Source organism: Scyliorhinus torazame, chromosome 13, assembly GCF_047496885.1.
Source record: "Scyliorhinus torazame isolate Kashiwa2021f chromosome 13, sScyTor2.1, whole genome shotgun sequence".
Lineage (NCBI taxonomy): Eukaryota > Metazoa > Chordata > Chondrichthyes > Carcharhiniformes > Scyliorhinidae > Scyliorhinus > Scyliorhinus torazame.
Window position 1 is genome coordinate 200,287,957 of NC_092719.1, and position 19,341 is coordinate 200,307,297.

General features: G+C 44.3%; 1 protein-coding gene across 4 annotated transcripts in view; it reads left to right on the forward strand.

The window, feature by feature from the left end:
- The window catches only part of celsr3 (cadherin, EGF LAG seven-pass G-type receptor 3), a 341,825-nt gene that overhangs the window by 108,862 nt on the left and 213,622 nt on the right, over window positions 1–19,341 (forward strand). For all 4 annotated transcript variants that reach the window (XR_011934213.1, XM_072472880.1, XM_072472881.1 and 1 more), the window contains exons 3-4: window positions 7,010–7,232; window positions 19,004–19,119. Coding sequence is in view for 3 of the 4 variants with exons in the window: in XM_072472880.1 (XP_072328981.1) it covers window positions 7,010–7,232; window positions 19,004–19,119 (339 nt within the window). In the remaining variant the exon portion in view is untranslated. The remainder of the gene's footprint in view (window positions 1–7,009; window positions 7,233–19,003; window positions 19,120–19,341) is intronic.

Genomic DNA, 19,341 nt, shown 5'->3' on the forward strand with positions numbered 1-19,341 from the left:
TTTGGGAACCTTCTGAAAGGTATGGTCAATGGGCCTAACGTATGCCTGCCGTGGCCCCTCCATCCCAGATCATGCCCCCCCATTCACACTATGGCTCATCATACCCTCCATGCTAATGCATGGCACTTTTATGCCCATTTACCCAGTATAAAATCTTTACAGAACCAAGGAGTCACATATAACAATGATGTGTAGGGAATTGTTTAATTTTCATAATTCTCTTTAAAAAATGCTGTTGCTGCAACCCTATAAAAGTGTCAATCATCCAGATCTTTATAATATCAATAAAAGAAGCTATAAGCACTTGACACTTCTTTATCTTGTGCACATAAACGTTGAGCTATTAACATAAGAAAATGCAGAAAAAAATAGCATCTTATAACAACATAAAGCTATCAATCAGGCAAAGTTTTCCCTTCTCCTAGCTGTGTCAACAAAATAAAATGTTTTATGGGAGTCTGGACTCTCAGCCAAGCATACATTATGAGGCTTGACTGACAGCCCAGACTGGTAAAAGGATTACCACTGTTGACACAGCTGGGGATAGAAGGATGCGATAATCTACTTTTATTTCATGATCTCTTTTTGTCGATGCCTCAATGTTTACTTGCCCAAGATACAGGTGTCAAGTGCTTATAGCTTCTGGTTTTGATACTTAATGGTCTGGCTGGTTGACACTTTTATAGGATTGTAGCAATAGCATTTAAAAAAAAAAAGGAAATTATCAATGGATGATCTTGAAGCAGTTCCATAAGTGCTATTGGGACACTTTTGCTTCACAGCGTCAGGGACCCGGCTTTGATTCCTGGCTTGGGTCACTGTCTGTGCAGAGTCTACACGTTCTCCCCATGTGTGCGTGGGTTTCCTCCGGGTGCTCCAGTTTCCTCCCACAAATCCCGAAAGACGCGCTTATTAGGTGAATTGGACATTTGCATTCTCCCTCAGTGTACCCGAACAGGCGCCGGAGTGTGGCGACTGGGGGATTTTCACAGTAACTTCATTGCCGTGTTGTTTCCCCCCCCCCTTCTGCTGACGATTAATTCTCTGCGAGGAAGTTGACGAATGGTTGCCACCTCCGGGCGAACCCAAACAGAGACCCTCTCATGGCGAACTTAATTTTTTCCAGGCAGAGGAAGCCAGCCATGTCCGAAAGCCAGGTCTCCGATTTCGGGGTCTTTGTGTCCCTCCATGCTAGTAGTATGCGCCTCTGGGGCTACCAGGAAACAAAGGCCAGAACATCCACCTCTTTCTCCTCCTGGAATCCCAGATTCTGCGGCACCCCGAAAATCGCCACCTCGGGACTCATTGCCACCCTCATATTTAATACCTTGGACATGGCGTCGGCAAACCCCAGGCAAAATCCCCTCAGATTTGGACACGCCCAGAACATGTAGACATGGCTCACTGCCCCCACCCTGCCCCGCACACTTCGCACACCTGTCCTCCACCCCAAAGAATCTGTCCCAGTGAACGACCTTAAATTGGATCAGGCTGAGCCTGGCACATGTTGCGGTCGCATTGACCCTACCCAACGTGTCCGCCCAGAGACCCTCCTCTATCTCTCCCCCCAGCTCCTCCTCCCATTTTTGCTTCTGCTCCTCGGTCTGTGTCTCCTCCGAACCCATAAGCTCTTTATATATGCCCGAGACGCTCCCCTCTCCTATCCATCCTCTAGAAACCACCCTATCCTGAATCCCCCTTAGCGACAGGAGTGAGAAGGTTGGCACCTGCCTCCGCAGAAAGTCCCACCTGTAAATATCAAAATTCCTCCCCCCCCCCCCCCCCCCCCCCCGCCAATGCAAACTTCTCCTCCAGCGCACTCAGACTCAGGAAGCTTCCTTAGAACATAGAACATTACAGCGCAGTACAGGCCCTTCGGCCCTCAATGTTGCGCCGACCTGTGAAACCACTCTAAAGCCCATCTACACTATTCCCTTATTGTCCATATGTCTATCCAATGACCATTTGAATGTCCTTAGTGTTGGCGAGTCTACTACTGTTACAGGCAGGGCATTCCACGCCCTTACTACTATCTGAGTATCTGTCTTATATCTATCTCCCCTCAATTTAAGGGTATGTCCCCTCGTGCTAGACATCACCATCCGAGGAAAAAGGCTCTCACTGTCCACCCTATCCAATCCTCTGATCATCTTGTATGCCTCAATTAAGTCACCTCTTAACCTTCTTCTCTCTAACGAAAACAGCCTCAAGTCCCTCAGCCTTTCCTCATAAGATCTTCCCTCTATACCAGGCAGCATCCTGGTAAATCTCCTCTGCACCCTTTCCAATGCTTCCACATCCTTCCTATAATGCTAACACACTGTACGCCTTCTTAACAACCCTCTCAACCTGGGTGGCAACTTTCAGTTCTATAAACAAGTCCCCCATGCTCTCAATCCCTGCTCTCTGCCAAATTCCTCCCCGGGGCAAACCGGTGATTATCGCAGATTGGGGACCATACCAATGCCCCCTCTGCTCCCACATTTCTCCTCCACTGCCCCCAGACTCTCAGGGCCGCCACCACCACTGGACTGGTGGAGTACCGCACCAGCGGGAACGGCAGAGGCAGGTACCTGAAACTGTCCCCAACCACTCTGAATGGGCAGTTCCCCCAGTCGCCTCTCCTGACCCCTCGCCTGGACCACAAACGTCTCACTCTTCCCCATATTGAGCTTATACCCCGAAAACCATCCGAATTCCCCTAGAATTCCTATAATTTCTTCCATCCGCATCATTCAGTCTGAGACATACACAGTAGGTCGTCCGCGACTCTGTGCTATAATGGCACTTTATAGAACTCGGCTGGGTACCCGTCCGGTCCCGGGGCCTTACCCGACTGCATGGCCTTCAGACCCTCCACTATCTCCTCCAGCCCGATCGGGGCCCCCAGCCTTTCTACCAACTCCCCATCCACCTTCGGGAAAGTCAACCCGTCCAAAAAGTGCCTCAGCCCCTCCGGCCCCGAAGGGGGTTCTGACCTATACAACCTGCTATAAAAGTCCCGAAAGGCCTTCCTCACCAACGCCGAGTCCCCAACTAAGTTCCCATCCCCGTCAATAACTTTACCTATTTCTCGAGCTGCCTCCCTTTTTCTGAGCTGCTGTGCAAGCATCCTCCTCGCCTTCTCATCGTGCTCGTAAATCGCCCCCTTCTCCTTTCTGAGCTGTTCCACCGCCCTCCCTGTGGTTAACAAGCCAAACTCAGCCTCTAGCCTCCGGCGTTCCCTTAACAGCCCTACCTCTGGAGCCTCCTCATACCTCCTATCAACTCGTAGAATCTCTTTTACCAGTCGGTCCGTTTCTGCCCTATCCGTCCTGTCCCTGTGAGCCCGGATCGAGATCAGCTCTCCTCTCACCACTGCCTTCAGCGCTTCCCAGACTGCCGCTGCTGAGACCTCCCCCGTATCATTCACCTGCAGGTGGTTCAGCATGCACTTCTGCAGCCTCTTGCATACCGCTTCGTCCGCCAATAGCCATACATCCAACCTCCATTGCGGGTGCTGCTTGCTATCCATACTAACCTGCAGGTCCACCCAGTGGGGAGGAGGGTCCAAGATCGTAATCACCGAGTACCCTGTGTCCACCACCCCCGCCAATAGGGCCCCACCCAAGACAAAGAAATCGATCCGGGAATACACCTAATGCACGTGGGAGTAAATAGAAAATTCCTTCGCCCTCGGCTGCCTAAATCTCCATGGATCCACCCCCCCTCCCCAATCCGCTCCATGAATCCTTTCAGCTCCTTTGCCATTGCTGGCACCTTGCCCGTTCTCGAGCATGATCGGTCCAGGCCTGGATCAATAACCGTATTAAAATCCCCTCCCTTAATCAGCTTATGCGAGTCCAGGTCCGGAATCTTCCCTAGCACCCTCTTTATAAAATCCCCATCATCCCAATTTGGCGCATATACACTGTCATCCCCCCAGCTTGCCACTAACCATGATATATCGACCTCCCACATCCGAGACTATTCCTCCCACCTCAAATGCCACCCGCTTGTTCATCAGAATCGCAACCCCTCTAGTCTTCGTATCCAGCCTCGAGTGGAAAACCTGACTAATCCAGCCTTTCCTCAACCTGACCTGGTCCACTAATTTAAGATGCGTCTCCTGCAGCATTACCACGTCCACCTTCAGTCCCCTCAGGTGCGCAAACACATGTGCCCTCTTTACCGGCCCATTTAGCCCCCGGACATTCCAGGTGAACAGCCTAGATTGGGGGGCAAAGTGCCCCCCCCCCCCCCCCAACCGATCAGCCATCCCCTTTCTTGGGTCCGCCTCCAGCCCATGCGCCGCACCTCCTCCGGCGGCCCTCACCCCCAGCGGCCCCCACCCCCGACCCCCTCAGTGTCCCTCCATCGAAGTCTCTCCCTCGTCAGCAGAACCCACCCCCCCCCCCTCCCCCACCCCCCCAGCAACTCTACTCTAAATCCCAACCCATCTAGTAAACTAAGCGTCTACACCCTCCCCACCCACTGTGCTTCTGTGAGCTAGCTCACCTAGCTAGCTTGGAGGCCCCCGGCGCCAAGAAATCTCCCACCTATTGTTCCCTCGCTCCCCTCCCCCCCGCTCATACAAACAAAATCCCTCACCTAACAATCCCCAAACAAACACCCAACAGCAAGAAAACACAAAAACAAAAGCACCACCCACCGAAACTCAAACAGGCACGTCTCCATCCCACAAAAGTGCACATCAATAAAAACACAAAAAGGACTTGCCAACGTCTACCGAGAAAAAGAACCCAAAAACAAAAAATTGTCTACCCCCCCCCCCTTTTCCCTAAACAGAGCTCCAAAAACAGATACAAAACAATAAGAGAAGGCATAACCAATTTAAAAACAGGAAAACAAAACCCACCAAAAACCAAGGGAGGGAAAAGAAAAAACAGAAAAAGGGGCCCAATATAGGCCAACATGTTGTCTCTAAGTCCGAGAGTTCTCAGACCCCCACCGGTCCTTTTCTTTCAGCAAAGTCCAGCGCCTCATCAGGCGACTCATAATAGTGGTGCTGGTCCTCATGCGTGACCCAAAGACGCGCCGGATACAGCAGATCGAACTTCACCTTCTTAAAGAAGATAACCTTGACTTGGTTAAAGCCTGCCGTCTTACTCGCCACCTCCACGCTCAGGTCCTGGTACCCCCGCAGGATGCTGTTGTCCCACTTACAACTCCGTGTGCGCTTGGCCCACTGAAGAATACATTCCTTGTCCAGGAACCTGTGGAATCTCACCACCATTGCCCTCGGAGGGTCCCCCGCTCGCGGCTTCCGAGCAAGCGCTCGGTACGCCCTGTCCACCTCCAACGGTCGAGGGACTGCCCCCTCCCCCAGCAGCTTTTCGCGGATGCCCCAGCGTCTGCTCCCTCAGCCCCCTTTGGGAGCCCGACAATTCTCAAGTTCTGCCGGCGGAACCGGTTCTCAAGGTCCTCCACCTTCTCCAGGAGTCTTTTCTGTTGTTCCCGAAGCATCCCCACCTCCAGCTCCACCGATGATGCTCCTCCTGTTCAAGCAGCAGCTTCTCCACCTTCTGAAACGCCCGACCCTGGGCGTCCAGTCTGCTCTCTAGCCGATCAATTGATTCTTTAATCGGGTCCAAACATTCCCGCTTCTGCCTAGCAAAACCATCCTGAATAGCCTGCATCACTGGGTCCGTTGGCTGCTGCTCTACCACCCCAGGGTTCTGGCCCTTGGCCTTACTGTCTCCCGCAGCAGCTTCAACACAGCTTGTGACTGACTTCTTGTTTCTGCCCTTCCGTGCACTTCTGGTCCTTTTCTCCATACACCGATGCGTGAAAACAGTGCCCAATTGCCTCAGCCTTCGAATTTGCCGCTTAAAACTGGAAAAAACTCCGGGGGAAAGGTCCAAAAGTCCGCCCAGAGCGGGAGCCACCAAATGTGCGACTTACTCCTTCATAGCTGCCACCGGAAGTCTTCATTGCAGTGTTAATGTAAGCCTACCTGTGACAGTAATAAAGTTCAATTAATTCTAGAATCCATTGGTTCTGCACAAAGTACCTACTGAGTGAATGGGCATGGAAGTACCGAGTTGGAATGGAGAGTGTGAGGGGCCTTGGGCGTGGGTGGGAACATGAGTTGGTATAGAGATGGTATGGAGAGTGGGTGGTATGAGAGGGTGTAAGTTATAAGTAAACAATTGGTACAACGTTTCAGAGAACCAAGGTGGAACTTTAGCTGCCCCTGTGCCCACCTTCAATCTGCTTCTAGGGGTGGTCGCCTGCAACCCCACCCTGCAAACCATCCTTACCCTCTGAGTGAAAATTAGATCTGACGGTACACCGTAGCTACTGAGGATGGTCTGCTGAATTGGGAAATTTTACGACTCAAGGTTTCGCCTCGGTAGTGAAAATGGGGCTCAGTACACCAGGGAATGGCATCAATAGCTACTGTAGTGATTAAGTATTTTAAGGGGGAAAGAGCAGGAGAGCAGTTCTAATGCCATAGCTCTTTCAAAAAGTTGGCACAAACATAATAGGTAACTGACGGCATCATGCTGCAAAGTTCAATAATACTTCTATTAATGTTTAAAGAAATAACAAGAAATTAACAGAAATAGATGTTAATTTAATCATGTTGCCATGTAACATTGATGCTTGGAAAAGATTTGATGGCCAGACTCTCTCTTTAAAGACCTGTTAGACCTCCCTTTGTGGACCAAAACACCTTTTGGATATCAGTATGGTTGGTTCCCTCAGCCTCATTTGAAGATTTGTTTTATTGGTCTCAGCAGCGTTCCTTTTCGTATCACCGAGAATTTTGCAATACGTTCCACTTCAGTAACAATCTTCACACAGCTGGAATATCATTCGCAAACTGTCACCTTTAATTGGTGCTTTTTCCTGGCTTTTATTTGAAGCAAGAGACACTGATCACTAAGCACAGTAATGTTCCAATTTCCACCCTGTTTAAGAGCAGGAAACTGGCTCTGGTTTAGTGGAAGAAATCATATGTATGACATGTTTTCATTGACATTTGCATTTTAACCCTGGTCAGGTGATCACTGCGAAGTTGACAGTCAGTCTGGGCACTGCTCTCCTGGTGTGTGTAGAAATGGTGGAACCTGCACAAACCTCCCAGCAGGTGGATTCAAGTGTAATTGTCCCTCAGGAGGATACGAGATGCCATACTGTGAAGTGACAGCCCGTTCCTTCCCACCAAAGTCGTTTGTGATGTTTCATGGCCTGAGACAAAGATTTCACATGACAATATCCCTGTCGTGAGTATTATACGCTTCTTCATGTTTTTCTGGTGAGAGATCGAATTTCATTTCAACAAAACCAAGTAATCTAAAATTGGTTCTCCAGACACTCCATGGGGCCAATTCGCATGGAAGGTGAGGGTGGAATTTCTCAGGGGAATCATTTGAGAACCGCAGTATGGTGCTACTTTGAGCATGTGTATTGTGAGATCCTGGCAGGTCTTTGCTATACAATTAGCAGTCAAGTTCAAAATACCCATCTGTATGTAGGCTTTAATTGAAGGGGTCACACATTTATTATCAGGACAATTGGGTTGTCTCGACATTTGCTAGTGGCAGATGCACAGACCGAGAAAAGGAGAAAACTCTCAAAGTTACACCAATTATTCCATACTCTGTCCGAGCCTTTGACGCCATGAGTCATTCTTGAATACAAATATTGTAGGAATGGTTATGTAGTCATTGGATGATGGGCTTTGTTATTTACTTTGGTCTGATGGCAGGAGTAGGTGGGGATTGGGCTTTAACTAAAGGACTGTCCGGAGTGGACACATTTTGATAAAGAAATAATTGAAGGAGCTGGGATTGCTGATTGGAGCAGAGGTTGGGGTTTACTGACTGAAGCACGGGCAGTGGGATTTGGGGGTAGGAGTGGGCTGGAGCTGCTATCTCTAGTGGAGAGCGGTTGAGGAACCATGGAACATTTTATGGAATTGGTGCAGACAAATTCATACAAGCCTCATAGAGGAAAGAAAGCAGATCTAGAAAATGTGTCCTTAAATGAATTCACCAGTAAAAAGATCTCTCAGGAGATGGGGCAAAAATTCGACATTACTATTCTGTATGGTCAGTAAAATTATCTTCTGTGCTGCAACAGATGGAAGACTAAGTGAGCGAAAGCCTTTAATTTGCAGTTTTATTAATATTCTATTGGAAAATGCAGAACAAAAATAGATAAATTTTCATAAATGAATTGAAAGTGGATTATTATTCCTGCAGGACTATTAGGGCATCACTAATATGGATAAACTGGAAAAATTGCTGCATTGCTTTGCCACCCAACAGACAAAACAAACTCATTTCACAGCACTAAGTTCTTTTTGTCCTGCATCTGGCTCTTCAGCTCACCTAGAAATTGGTTTGAGAATTGAGCACCAGATCAGTTTAATGGTGTTTGGGAATAGTCATTCATTAAACTTACATTTAAATGAAATTAAATAAAGCACACTGTTTGTTTTTATGTCATTATATTTGCCTGCTGCTTGATTATGCGAAGGTTGAGGGAGGTCTTATTAGGTGCCATTCAAATATTTTATCAGCATTTAGCACAAAGAAATAAAATGGGAATGGGTTTACAAAATCTAATAAATTAAAGGTCACATCTGAATTCTGCCAGAAATGCTAAGTTAACTGATCTACAGAGAAGAAAGAAACAGACTGCCTTTAATATTTATAAATTATAACTTTGCTCCCTCTCCATCATTTTGTTGTAATCTAACTTGATGTTTAAGTGTTTCAAATTTTATGGAGAGGGAAAATTACATTTTTCTTCTTTTGGCTGGTGTGACAAGTTGGAGAGCATAATACAGAGAATAAGTCTTGTTATTGCAGTGTGTATGAAATATGACATTTTGTCCCAAAGGATGCAAAATGTCATTACTGCTATGCAGAAGCTAGCTGCTACTGGAATAAAACAAATGAGACCTTTTACAAATTGACCCAGACCAGCAACACTTTTTTGGTGTTAATATACTGTGCAAAAAAGATTGATCTGATGATAGATTTATGCCTGTAGTTTCCTAATACACTGAATTCCTAATAGTTTCCCAACCAAACTCGCAGGAAGGAGGCTGCAATGATTATTCACAGGAGGAAAAGTATTGCCTAGTAGTGCCAGTGTAGCACCATGTTGCCAAAGTGGCATTTTGAAACTAGATGGGAGCATCTCTTAACTCAACATCTCTGTTTGAAATGGTTTGGAAGACTGTAGGATATAATGGCTGAAAAAAAATGACAAGAACAGCAGAAGATTGATAGTTGCAGTAAGTAGAAAGGGAGACAATCGTGTAGTGGTATTGTCACTGGACTAGTAATCCTCTGAGGACTCTGGCTCGAATCCCACCATTGCAGATGGTGAAATTTAAATTCCATAAACATCTGCAATTAAAAAACCTAATTAAGACCACAAAACCCATCTGGTTCACGAGTGTCCTTTTAGAGGAGGAAATCTGCCATCTCCATGTGTCTACAACTGCATCAATGCCCTCTGAAATGGCTTAGCAAGTCATTTAGTTCAAGGGTAATTAGGGGTGGGGCAACCAATGCTGACCCAGCCAGTGATGCCCACACCCTATGAATGAATAAAACAAAGTAGGAGAAGTTCGACTTTTACCTCTGGAACATGGGCTTAAATTGATGGCGGGCTGCTGCTCTGTCAAATGCAGTGTCAATCGGATTGCCATGAATCCCAAATTGCAAAACCGTTTCAAACTTGCATTAATTGGCAATTTCTCTCGGCGACATCATTAGGTGACTGAAATGGAAACTAAGTGATGTCTTCAGGGATCCATACCAGGTATCAACTTTTCACCAGATATATCAATGGCTTGAACAAAGAAATAGAGAGTTGTATATCCAAGCATGGTGGTTAGCACAATTGCTTCACAGCTCCAGGGTCCCAGGTTCGATTCCCCGCTGGGTCACTGTCTGTGCGGAGTTTGCACGTTCTCCCCGTGTCTGCGTGGGTTTCCTCCGGGTGCTCCGGTTTCCTCCCACATTCCAAAGATGTGCAGGTTAGGTGGATTGGCCATGCTAAATTGCCCTTAGTGTCCAAAATTGCCCTTAGTGCTGGGTGGGGTTACTGGGTTGTGGGGATAGGGTAGAGGTGTGGACTTGGGTGGGGTGCTCTTTCCAAGAGCCGGTGCAGACTCGATGGGCTGAATGGCCTCCTTCTGCACTGTAAATTCTATGTATCTATGTAATACTGAGTTAGGAGGCGGTTAATTGCACAGATGGTCGTAAGACGTTTTGAGAGACCTGATTTAAGTGAACGGGGGAAATCTGTGACAAATAAAGCTTAATGTCAGGGCATGTGAGCTCATCCACTTTGGAACTGAGAAAGTCAGAGAAGAGCAACTTCTTACTTGTGCGAAACCAGAAATTATGGAAAAGCAAAGGGAGTTGGGTATCCAGTTGCACGCATCGCAGTTACAAAAGGTGATCGAAAAGGCTAATGTAATGTTGGTCTCTATTGCAATGGACTAGAATAGACAGGGAAGGAGTTATTCTTTAGTAGTCTAAAGCCCTGAGTCAGATCCCATCAAGATCTGTTCTGTGTCCTGCGTTTCAGGAAGAATACATTAAACTTGGAAGTGGGTACAATGCAGTTTCACCAGGGTGATGCCAGGGTTAAAAAAAGGGTTCAATTTTGAGGGCAATTTCCATAAATATGGCTTCTGTTCCCATGAGTTAAGATTGAGGGGTGATCTAGTTGAAGTATTTAGAATTAAAGAACGATTCAATAGGGTAGATAAAGAGAAACAATTTCCTCAGGAGGAGGAATCCAGAATGTGTGGGCCCATCTTAATATCCAAGTTTAGGACATTCTTTCACCTCAAGGGTAGCAAAATTATGGAACCTTCTTCCCCTAAAAGGGCATGGCTGCTGTGCTAATTGAGGTTTTCCAGACCGCGATTGACAAATCTTTGTGAGATTAGGATAAAGATTAGTTGAGATTAGCTGAGATCCGACCTTTGCCTGCTGCTTGTGTCTTGCACTATCACCTTGTTCTCAACAGCCTCCGCTGTATTGAATTCAAAATCCTCATGTTCATTTCCAATGCCTCCATTTCCTTAACCCATTTTACCTTCTACAGCTCATGTCATTTGAAGCTGGACCCACGTGCCAGCTCCCTTTCATATGTCACAGGTTATTTTTTGCCCCTTTGCTCTCCTCTCTGGAACTCTCTAAATCCAATTATCTTGTTACACTTCACTGTGCCTTGAACAGCCTCCTCAAAAGCTATTTCATTAACATGCCTTCTGCTGCACCTCCAGAGTCCTTTATTGCTCAACGCCTGTTTCTTCACTGAAATGCCTTGAGGGACACTTATTATGTGAAAGGCATTATATCCATACAAGTTGACATTCCATTTAATCATTAAATATTGGTAATTCTCTTTTGCTGAAACATTATTTCTAACCCACTATTGCTGCAAGTCCCATTGAGGTTCTGAACTACTTCTAATCCATTGGTGCTGGCCTTTTTTACATTCATTGAACGATGGCTAAATTTATGTTTTACTGGCAATGAGGAGCTGTTTTATGTCTGAATTGTTTTGAATAGGCAACCTATTTTACCTGCTTTGCCAGTCAGCATATTCATGTTCTTCCTGAATTTCCCCAATGTTATCACTGTTGACCCAAAGTAAATGAATTAGGCAATAATCTGCTGGGCTTCCTCAAGCAGAGATAGTGAATGGTACTGATGTCACATTTGATGGAACAGTTTGCCGTTTCAACATTCATTACTGTTCTCTGGTATTTCACAGTTTTATTGATATCATCCGCGGCTTTTTAAAAATAGTTTGTGACAGATAGCGTTACAATAGCCACCGACAGTTGCAGCACGCACTGAATATCTCACGATTTGGACCCTCATGGCTGGTAACAGCACATGCATTGTAGACATTATATTGATATGTAACTAGTCTGAGATTTCCAAAACAATCTAGGTTTAGCAAGTAATGGGATAAACCCTTGATATGCAGCTAATGTTTTACGTCAGCATTGAAAGACACATCTCCATGCTTTGAATGGCTTCCTGCGCTACTTTATTGCAGATAATGTCAACTAAACAACTCCTGTCATGCTAGGTACCCTTGAACAAACGCCTTTAATGCTAAAGTAACTTCCAAAAAGCTGTTGTAAAATGAATGAATGATTCTCAAATGCAAATGCGAAGCTGCCTGGTTGTATTTCATTGTCCAGACATCTTTCTGCTTGTTCGACAGGTTTTAGATCTTGAATGGCTGCTTCATTTTTGGTTAAATGATTACAATGATTTATATAATGCTAACATTTACTGCATGCTCATTGAAAATGTGTAAATGAGAAAGGGGAAAATAAATTTGGATATAAACGAATGTCATTCCAGTTTGATAATTTGCTATCAATGTACTGTACAAATTGCACCAACGGAAACCAAGCAATTTTTCCCCACTAAAGCTGAGCAAATAATTTTTATTAGTGTCACAAGTAGGCTTACATTAACACTGCAATGAAGTTACTGTGAAAATCCCCTGTGAAAATTATAAAAACCCTGATGAAAGCGCAACCCATGTATATCAGATTTATGATCAGTGCATTTCCCTGGACATGTAAATAGATCCTAATATAAACCTTGGAAATGTTGAATAGAGCAATATCTCAAGTGATATGGATTAATATTCTGTAAATGGGCAACACAAAGTAGCATTGCCTTGACTGACTCTTCCTCATTAAAAGAACAAACTTTCTTCTCCATACAAAAGGGGCATTCTGACAAAAGGACATCTACCTGAAACGGCAGCTTTTTCGTCCTCTACAGATGCTGCCTGACCTGAGTATTTCCCAGATTTTTGAGGTTTATTTTCCACACTCTTGTTGGAGCAGGAGGTGGGCAGTCATGAATTATCTTTGGTACAACAATCACAGCATAAGATGGAGTTCTCCTTGGAGCAAAGGAAGTTGAAGGGATATCTGATATTGGTGTATAAGATTAAGACCGGTTTAGATAATGTAGACAAAGAAAGGCTGTTCCCATTAGCTGATGGTACAAAGACTGGAGAGACACAGATTTAAGGTTTGGACAAGAGATATGGGGGATGTGAAGAACAACTTTTTTACACAGCAAATGGTAATGACCTGGAACTCACTGTCTATGAGGGTGATGGAAGTGGAATTGATCGATGATTTTAAAAGGAAATTGGGATAGACAGTTAAGAGACATTGTATGGTTACTGGGATGGAGCAAGAGAATTGTAAAAACTGGACTGCTCCACAGAGAGCCAACATCAATTTGATGGGCTGAATGGCTGTGCCACAATAACTCCTTCACCAAATTACTCAATTTACCCTAGGTGTCTTACTATTTTGTATGGTTACTGGGATGGAGCAAGAGAATTGTAAAAACTGGACTGCTCCACAGAGAGCCAACATCAATTTGATGGGCTGAATGGCTGTGCCACAATAACTCCTTCACCAAATTACTCAATTTACCCTAGGTGTCTTACTATTTTGCCTTGTTGGCAAAATGTGCTTGCGTTTGCGACTGATCAGATTTCCTAAAATAAAAAGTGTTGAATTTTACTAGCCTTTCCAAATGTGAGAGAGGGGGCTGTGCAGCTTCTTTATCCCCCTCTGTCCTGATGGAAGAAGAACCGATCAGTGATGTCAAAAGAAAGTTGAGAAAGCACGCAAGGGGAATCCACCTTTATGGCTGTGGGAGTAGGGCAAAGAAATTTGCTCTAGAGAAAGTTGGGCATGGCTTTGATGGGCCGAATGACTCTTCTCCTGTTTGGCCCTAAATCTATTTTACTCGAAATGTGGTTTGCTACAGATTTGGCTGCCAGCAATCTACTTTAACCTATGAAATGCAATACTAAAGAAAAATACTACAGTCGGTGGACATCTGAAATGAAAACAGAAAATGCTCAGAATTGATGAAGGGTTATCAATCTGAAATGTTAACTCTGTTTCTCAGGCCAGATGTGGCCTGACCTGCCAAGTCATTCCAGCATTTTCTGTTTTTATTTTATATTGTATGAAAGAACCATTCTTCAAATCCTGTTTACATTTATGGTGATGATAAAAGGAAGTCTGTGTTTTGACAAATTTAAAAACTGTAAATGAAAGCAGGAAAACATGTACGCAACACGATTATAGAATAGCTCCTGGTAAAACAATAGATATTGTCATTAGCTTTTGAAACACTCAAAGACCAATGTAAACCATTTATGTATAAAATTAGTGCCCAGTTATACTAATTTAAAAAAAAAAAGTAATTTATAAAGCAAATCTTGTAATATGATAGCCATACTGAGGTTTGCTTTGTACTCTACAATTTACTTTTGGGTAAGAAAATAAATGCTTAAAACATATTTTCTGTTTGATTCAGACTTCTAGATACATGTTGTCAATTTAAGTGGCAGCTCAAATAACGTAGATATAGGGCGGCATTGTGTTATTGTTCACTTTGCCATGTTTTGGTTGCAAAAGTGCACATTCTAATTATGTGTTACAATTACAGTGAAATCTTACTTGATGCAATCTGGCAGGTGAAAGAAAAGGACTGTTGGTAAGCAGATTTCTGTGTGCAAAGGAAATCACCGTGAGGGAAGGCTATATTCTTGAAGCACTTGCATCAGTCATATGCTGTATGTTTTTTGCCACTGAATATGACCAAAAAAGAGGCGGAATGATCTTCTATGATATCTGGCTCTCACTACCTCCCCACAAGGTTTGGCGGGAGAGAAGGTCCTAGTCAACGTTGGCTGTCCCTCACTTGTACTCTGTTTAGGTTGTTCTCACTACTTTGAAGCAGTTCACTCTTTGTTACTTGAGATCAGGAAAAGAAAATTAAAATTAAAAAGAAAGTGGTCAGTTAAGTCTTCTATCTGCCTACCTGTAAAGATTTGCCAATTTTTTTTGGTCTGGAAGCTTTCCTCTCCAAATTTGGATATTATATTTGGAAAATAGTTCTGTTCCATAACAGCTAATTTCTCGAATGTGGTGACTATGATCCAGCTTTCACAGCATGATGTGGTAGATTTTTAAAAAACCCAGATTGAAACGACCTGGCAGTTGGAGCAATAAAACATGAAACTTCGTTAGTTCATGTACTAATCTTGACACACATTCAAGTTACTCACTGGAAAGATTACTGGTTCTTGATGATGGGCAAGATCATCAGCAGGACTCTCCTTCCTGAGTAACAATTGTTAAACATTTAGTTGTGCCATCTCTAAATTGAATTTTCCGCAATAGTCCCAAAGCCTTTCTACCAGCTACAAGGCACACAATGAGTGTGATGGAATACTTTCCACATGTCTGAAAGGACACCGCTTATCAAACTGAAGGACATTCAGGACGAAGTAGTTCGCTTTATCTGCACTTTATACAATAGCCTAAATGCCTATCGCTGGTGTACCATGGTAACCATAAAATCTCATCACCATTGCTCTTTCAGACTTTCTTTTGTCCCCATGTACAGCTGAGCTACCTGTGCTGCCATGGACTTGGTTCTAGCTGCACTCCACAGATGAACCATCATTGTCATCAGTATTTAGAACCGAATTCAGGGTGGCACAGTGGTTAGCACTGCTGCCTCACAGTGCCAGGACCCGGGTTTGATTCTGACCTTGGGTCACTATCTGTGTAGAGTTTTAGGTTCCCCCCGTGTCTGCATGGGTTTCGCCAGGTGCTCCAGTTTCCTCCCACAGTCCAAAGATGTGCAGGTTAGGTGGATTGTCTATGCTAAATTTGAAAATGAATGAATGAAAATCGCTTATTGTCACAAGTAGGCTTCACATGAAGTTACTGTGAAAAGCCCCTGTGGAAATTTCCATCTGTTTCCAAAGGTTAGCTGAAGTTACGCGGTTAGGATGGGGAAATGGGCCTAGGTGGGGTGCTCTTTCAAAGGGTCGGTGCAGACCCGATGGGCTGAATGGCCTCCTGCACAGTGGTGATTCTATGAATGCTGGTTGGAGTGTGCGATGCACTTCAGGGATCCCTGCTCTACCTGCCTATTCCTTTTTCACTGGTAGTCGCCCCTTCAGTCCCTGCATATTCTTAAGCTGCAGGGTGTTCCCACTCCCTGCATTTCCTTAAGCTACAGGGTGATCCCATCTATAAATGTGCTATCCACGTAGCTCTCAACGGCATGGATGTCAGTTGCTGCTCAAGTTACACAACCGGGAGCTCAAGCTGCTGCAACTAATGACACTTCCTGTATAAATGGTTACCCAGGATGGGCACTATTGAGTTTGGAGCAGCCGTGCCATCTCTTTCTTAACTGATAACTGTGTGACTGTAATTAAACCTTACTGCTAGTAATAAAACTTACTAATACCAATAAAGCTTTGCCAATACCAATAAAATTGACAACTATTAATAGACATTAGCAATTATGATAAACCCTACCAATACACCTTACTAGTGATAATGAACCGTATAAACATATAAACAGTACAAAGCCGTACAATTATAATAAATTACCTGCGTTTTGAAAGATAAATTAGAAAAATATTCACCAGCAAATCACTTGCTTGTTTCCGTGTGACGTCAAACTTTGACCTTTATCAGAATCCGGTTGGTCATCAGATGGGCTCGCTCTCTGCATCCTTTATAAACTGAAGTCTCTGCCACTCTCTGTGCCCTTTTTAAACTCCATGAAGAAAATGCCACATATGCAACTCCTGGTGGGGACTCGTTGTAAATAATCCTCTGAGGAGAATGTCCATTACTTTTATCAGAGGAATCTTCCGCCATCCAAGGTTGGAGCAAGAGTTTTAACACAATAGATAGAGAATCTTTTGTACCCTTGCCAAGAAATGCAATTGATGATAATTGAGCTTTTGTACTTGTTGCTAGAGATTGGAGTCTTTTAAATTTGATAAATTCTATAACCACAAAGAGGAACTTCTTTATTGGTGTGTGAACTGTACACCAGCACGTACCTCCCAACCAGAGAAGAGACTTGCCGCAGGTATTTGAACTTCCATCTCTAAAGAGGAGACTAGTGCTAAAGAAACTAAGAGGTCTAAAAATTGATAAATCTCCGGGCCCAGATGGGCTACATCCTAAAGTTCTAAAGGAGATAGCTGAAGAAATAGTGGAGGCGTTAGTTATAATCTTTCAAAAGTCACTGGAGTCAGGGAAAGTCCCAGAGGATTGGAAAATCGCTGTTGTAACCCCCCTGTTCAAGAAAGGAACAAGGAAAAAGATAGAAAACTATAGGCCAATGAGCCTAACCTCGGTTGTTGGCAAGATTCTAGAATCCATTGTTAGGGATGAGATTTCTAAATTCTTGGAAGTGCAGGGTCGGATTAGGATAAGTCAGCATGGATTTAGTAAGGGGAGGTCGTGCCTGACAAACCTGTTAGAGTTCTTTGAAGAGATAACAAATAGGTTAGACCAAGGAGAGCCAATGGATGTTATCTATCTTGACTTCCAAAAGGCCTTTGATAAGGTGCCTCACGGGAGACTGCTGAGTAAAATAAGGGCCCATGGTATTCGAGGCAAGGTACTAACATGGATTGACGATTGGCTGTCAGGCAGAAGGCAGAGAGTTGGGATAAAAGGTTCTTTTTCTGAATGGCACCGGTGACGAGTGGTGTCCCGCAGGGTTCAGTGTTGGGGCCACAGCTGTTCTCTTTATATATTAACGACCTAGATGACGGGACTGGGGGCATTCTGGCTAAGTTTGCCGATGTTACAAAGATAGGTGGAGGGGCAGGTAGTATTGAGGAGGTGGGGAGGCTGCAGAAAGATTTAGACAGTTCAGGAGAGTGGTCCAAGAAATGGCTGATGAAATTCAACGTGGGCAAGTGCGAGGTCTTGCACATTGGAAAAAAGAATAAAGGCATGGACTATTTTCTAAACAGTGACAAAATTCATAATGCTGAAGTGCAAAGGGACTTGGGAGTCCTAGTCCAGGATTCTCGAAAGGTAAACTTGCAGGTTGAGTCCGTAATTAAGAAAGCAAATGCAATGTTGTCATTTATCTCAAGAGGCTTGGAATATAAAAGTAGGGATGTACTTCTGAAGCTTCATAAAGCATTAGTTAGGCCCCATTTAGAATACTGTGAGCAATTTTGGGCCCCACACCTCAGGAAGGACATACTGGCACTGGAGCGGGTCAAGCGGAGATTCACACGGATGATCCCAGGAATGGTAGGCCTAACATACGATGAACGTCTGAGGATCCTGGGATTATATTCATTGGAGTTTAGGAGGTTGAGGGGAGATCTAATAGAAGCTTATAAGATAATGAATGGCTTAGATAGGGTGGACGTAAGGAAGTTGTTTCCATTAGCAGGGGAGACTAGGACCCGGGGGCACAGCCTTAGAATAAAAGGGAGTCACTTTAGAACAGAGATAAGGAGAAATTTCTTCAGCCAGAGAGTGGTGGGTCTGTGGAATTCATTGCCACAGAGGGCGGTGGAGGCCGGGACATTGAGTGTCTTTAAGACAGAAGTTGATAAATTCTTGATTTCTCGAAGAATTAAGGGCTATGGAGAGAGAGCGGGTAAATGGAGTTGAAATCAGCCATGATTGAATGGTGGAGTGGACTCGATGGGCCGAATGGCCTTACTTCCGCTCCTAGTCTTATGGTCTTATGATTCTTGTGTTTCGAAGAGTTACCCTGTAGCTCTGTGGAGTGCAGGATACACTGGACTGGGCTTCACACTAAAATAAATCCCATGATTATGGACCATGAATTAAGCTTTATTCATGCAGTCTTAATCAGTTTGTCTGTTTCAGTCACTCGCTATCATCTGTGCTTAGCTGAAAGATCTTGAATTTATAGGTCAGTGATAAACTGCCTGGATGTGAAGCCTCTGGACCTGTCAGAATGAGACCATTAGTTCAATGTTGTGATTGTCTGTCAGTAAGTATTACAGTTCAGGGAGAGCTCTTGGCACAATTTTAGTGATGGACCACAGTCCATGTTCCCTGCCCAAGATGCTGTGAAAGAATGTTCCAGATATAGAAATACACTTCCTTACGGAGTCTAATATCTGCTTTCAGGTTCGCTACACAAGAAAATAATGGTCTCCTGTTCTACAATGGCCGATTTAATGAAAAACATGATTTTATTGCAGTGGAAATCATTGATGGACAGGTCCAGTTAAAGTATTCAACAGGTTTGTGCAAAACATATTTATGTGTTAAAGATTCAATTCAGTTGCATTGGCACTGGCTTTGGAAATAGACTCCTATTTAGTTGAATCATGTCCAATCAATTATATGGGATCTCATAAAATTCCATATCCATTATGTGGACTGTCAGGTTAAACTACTATTACAATTCTTAGAAGCTATCTTTTTGAATTTGTAAATCATAAAATGATACCGTGGCACAGTCA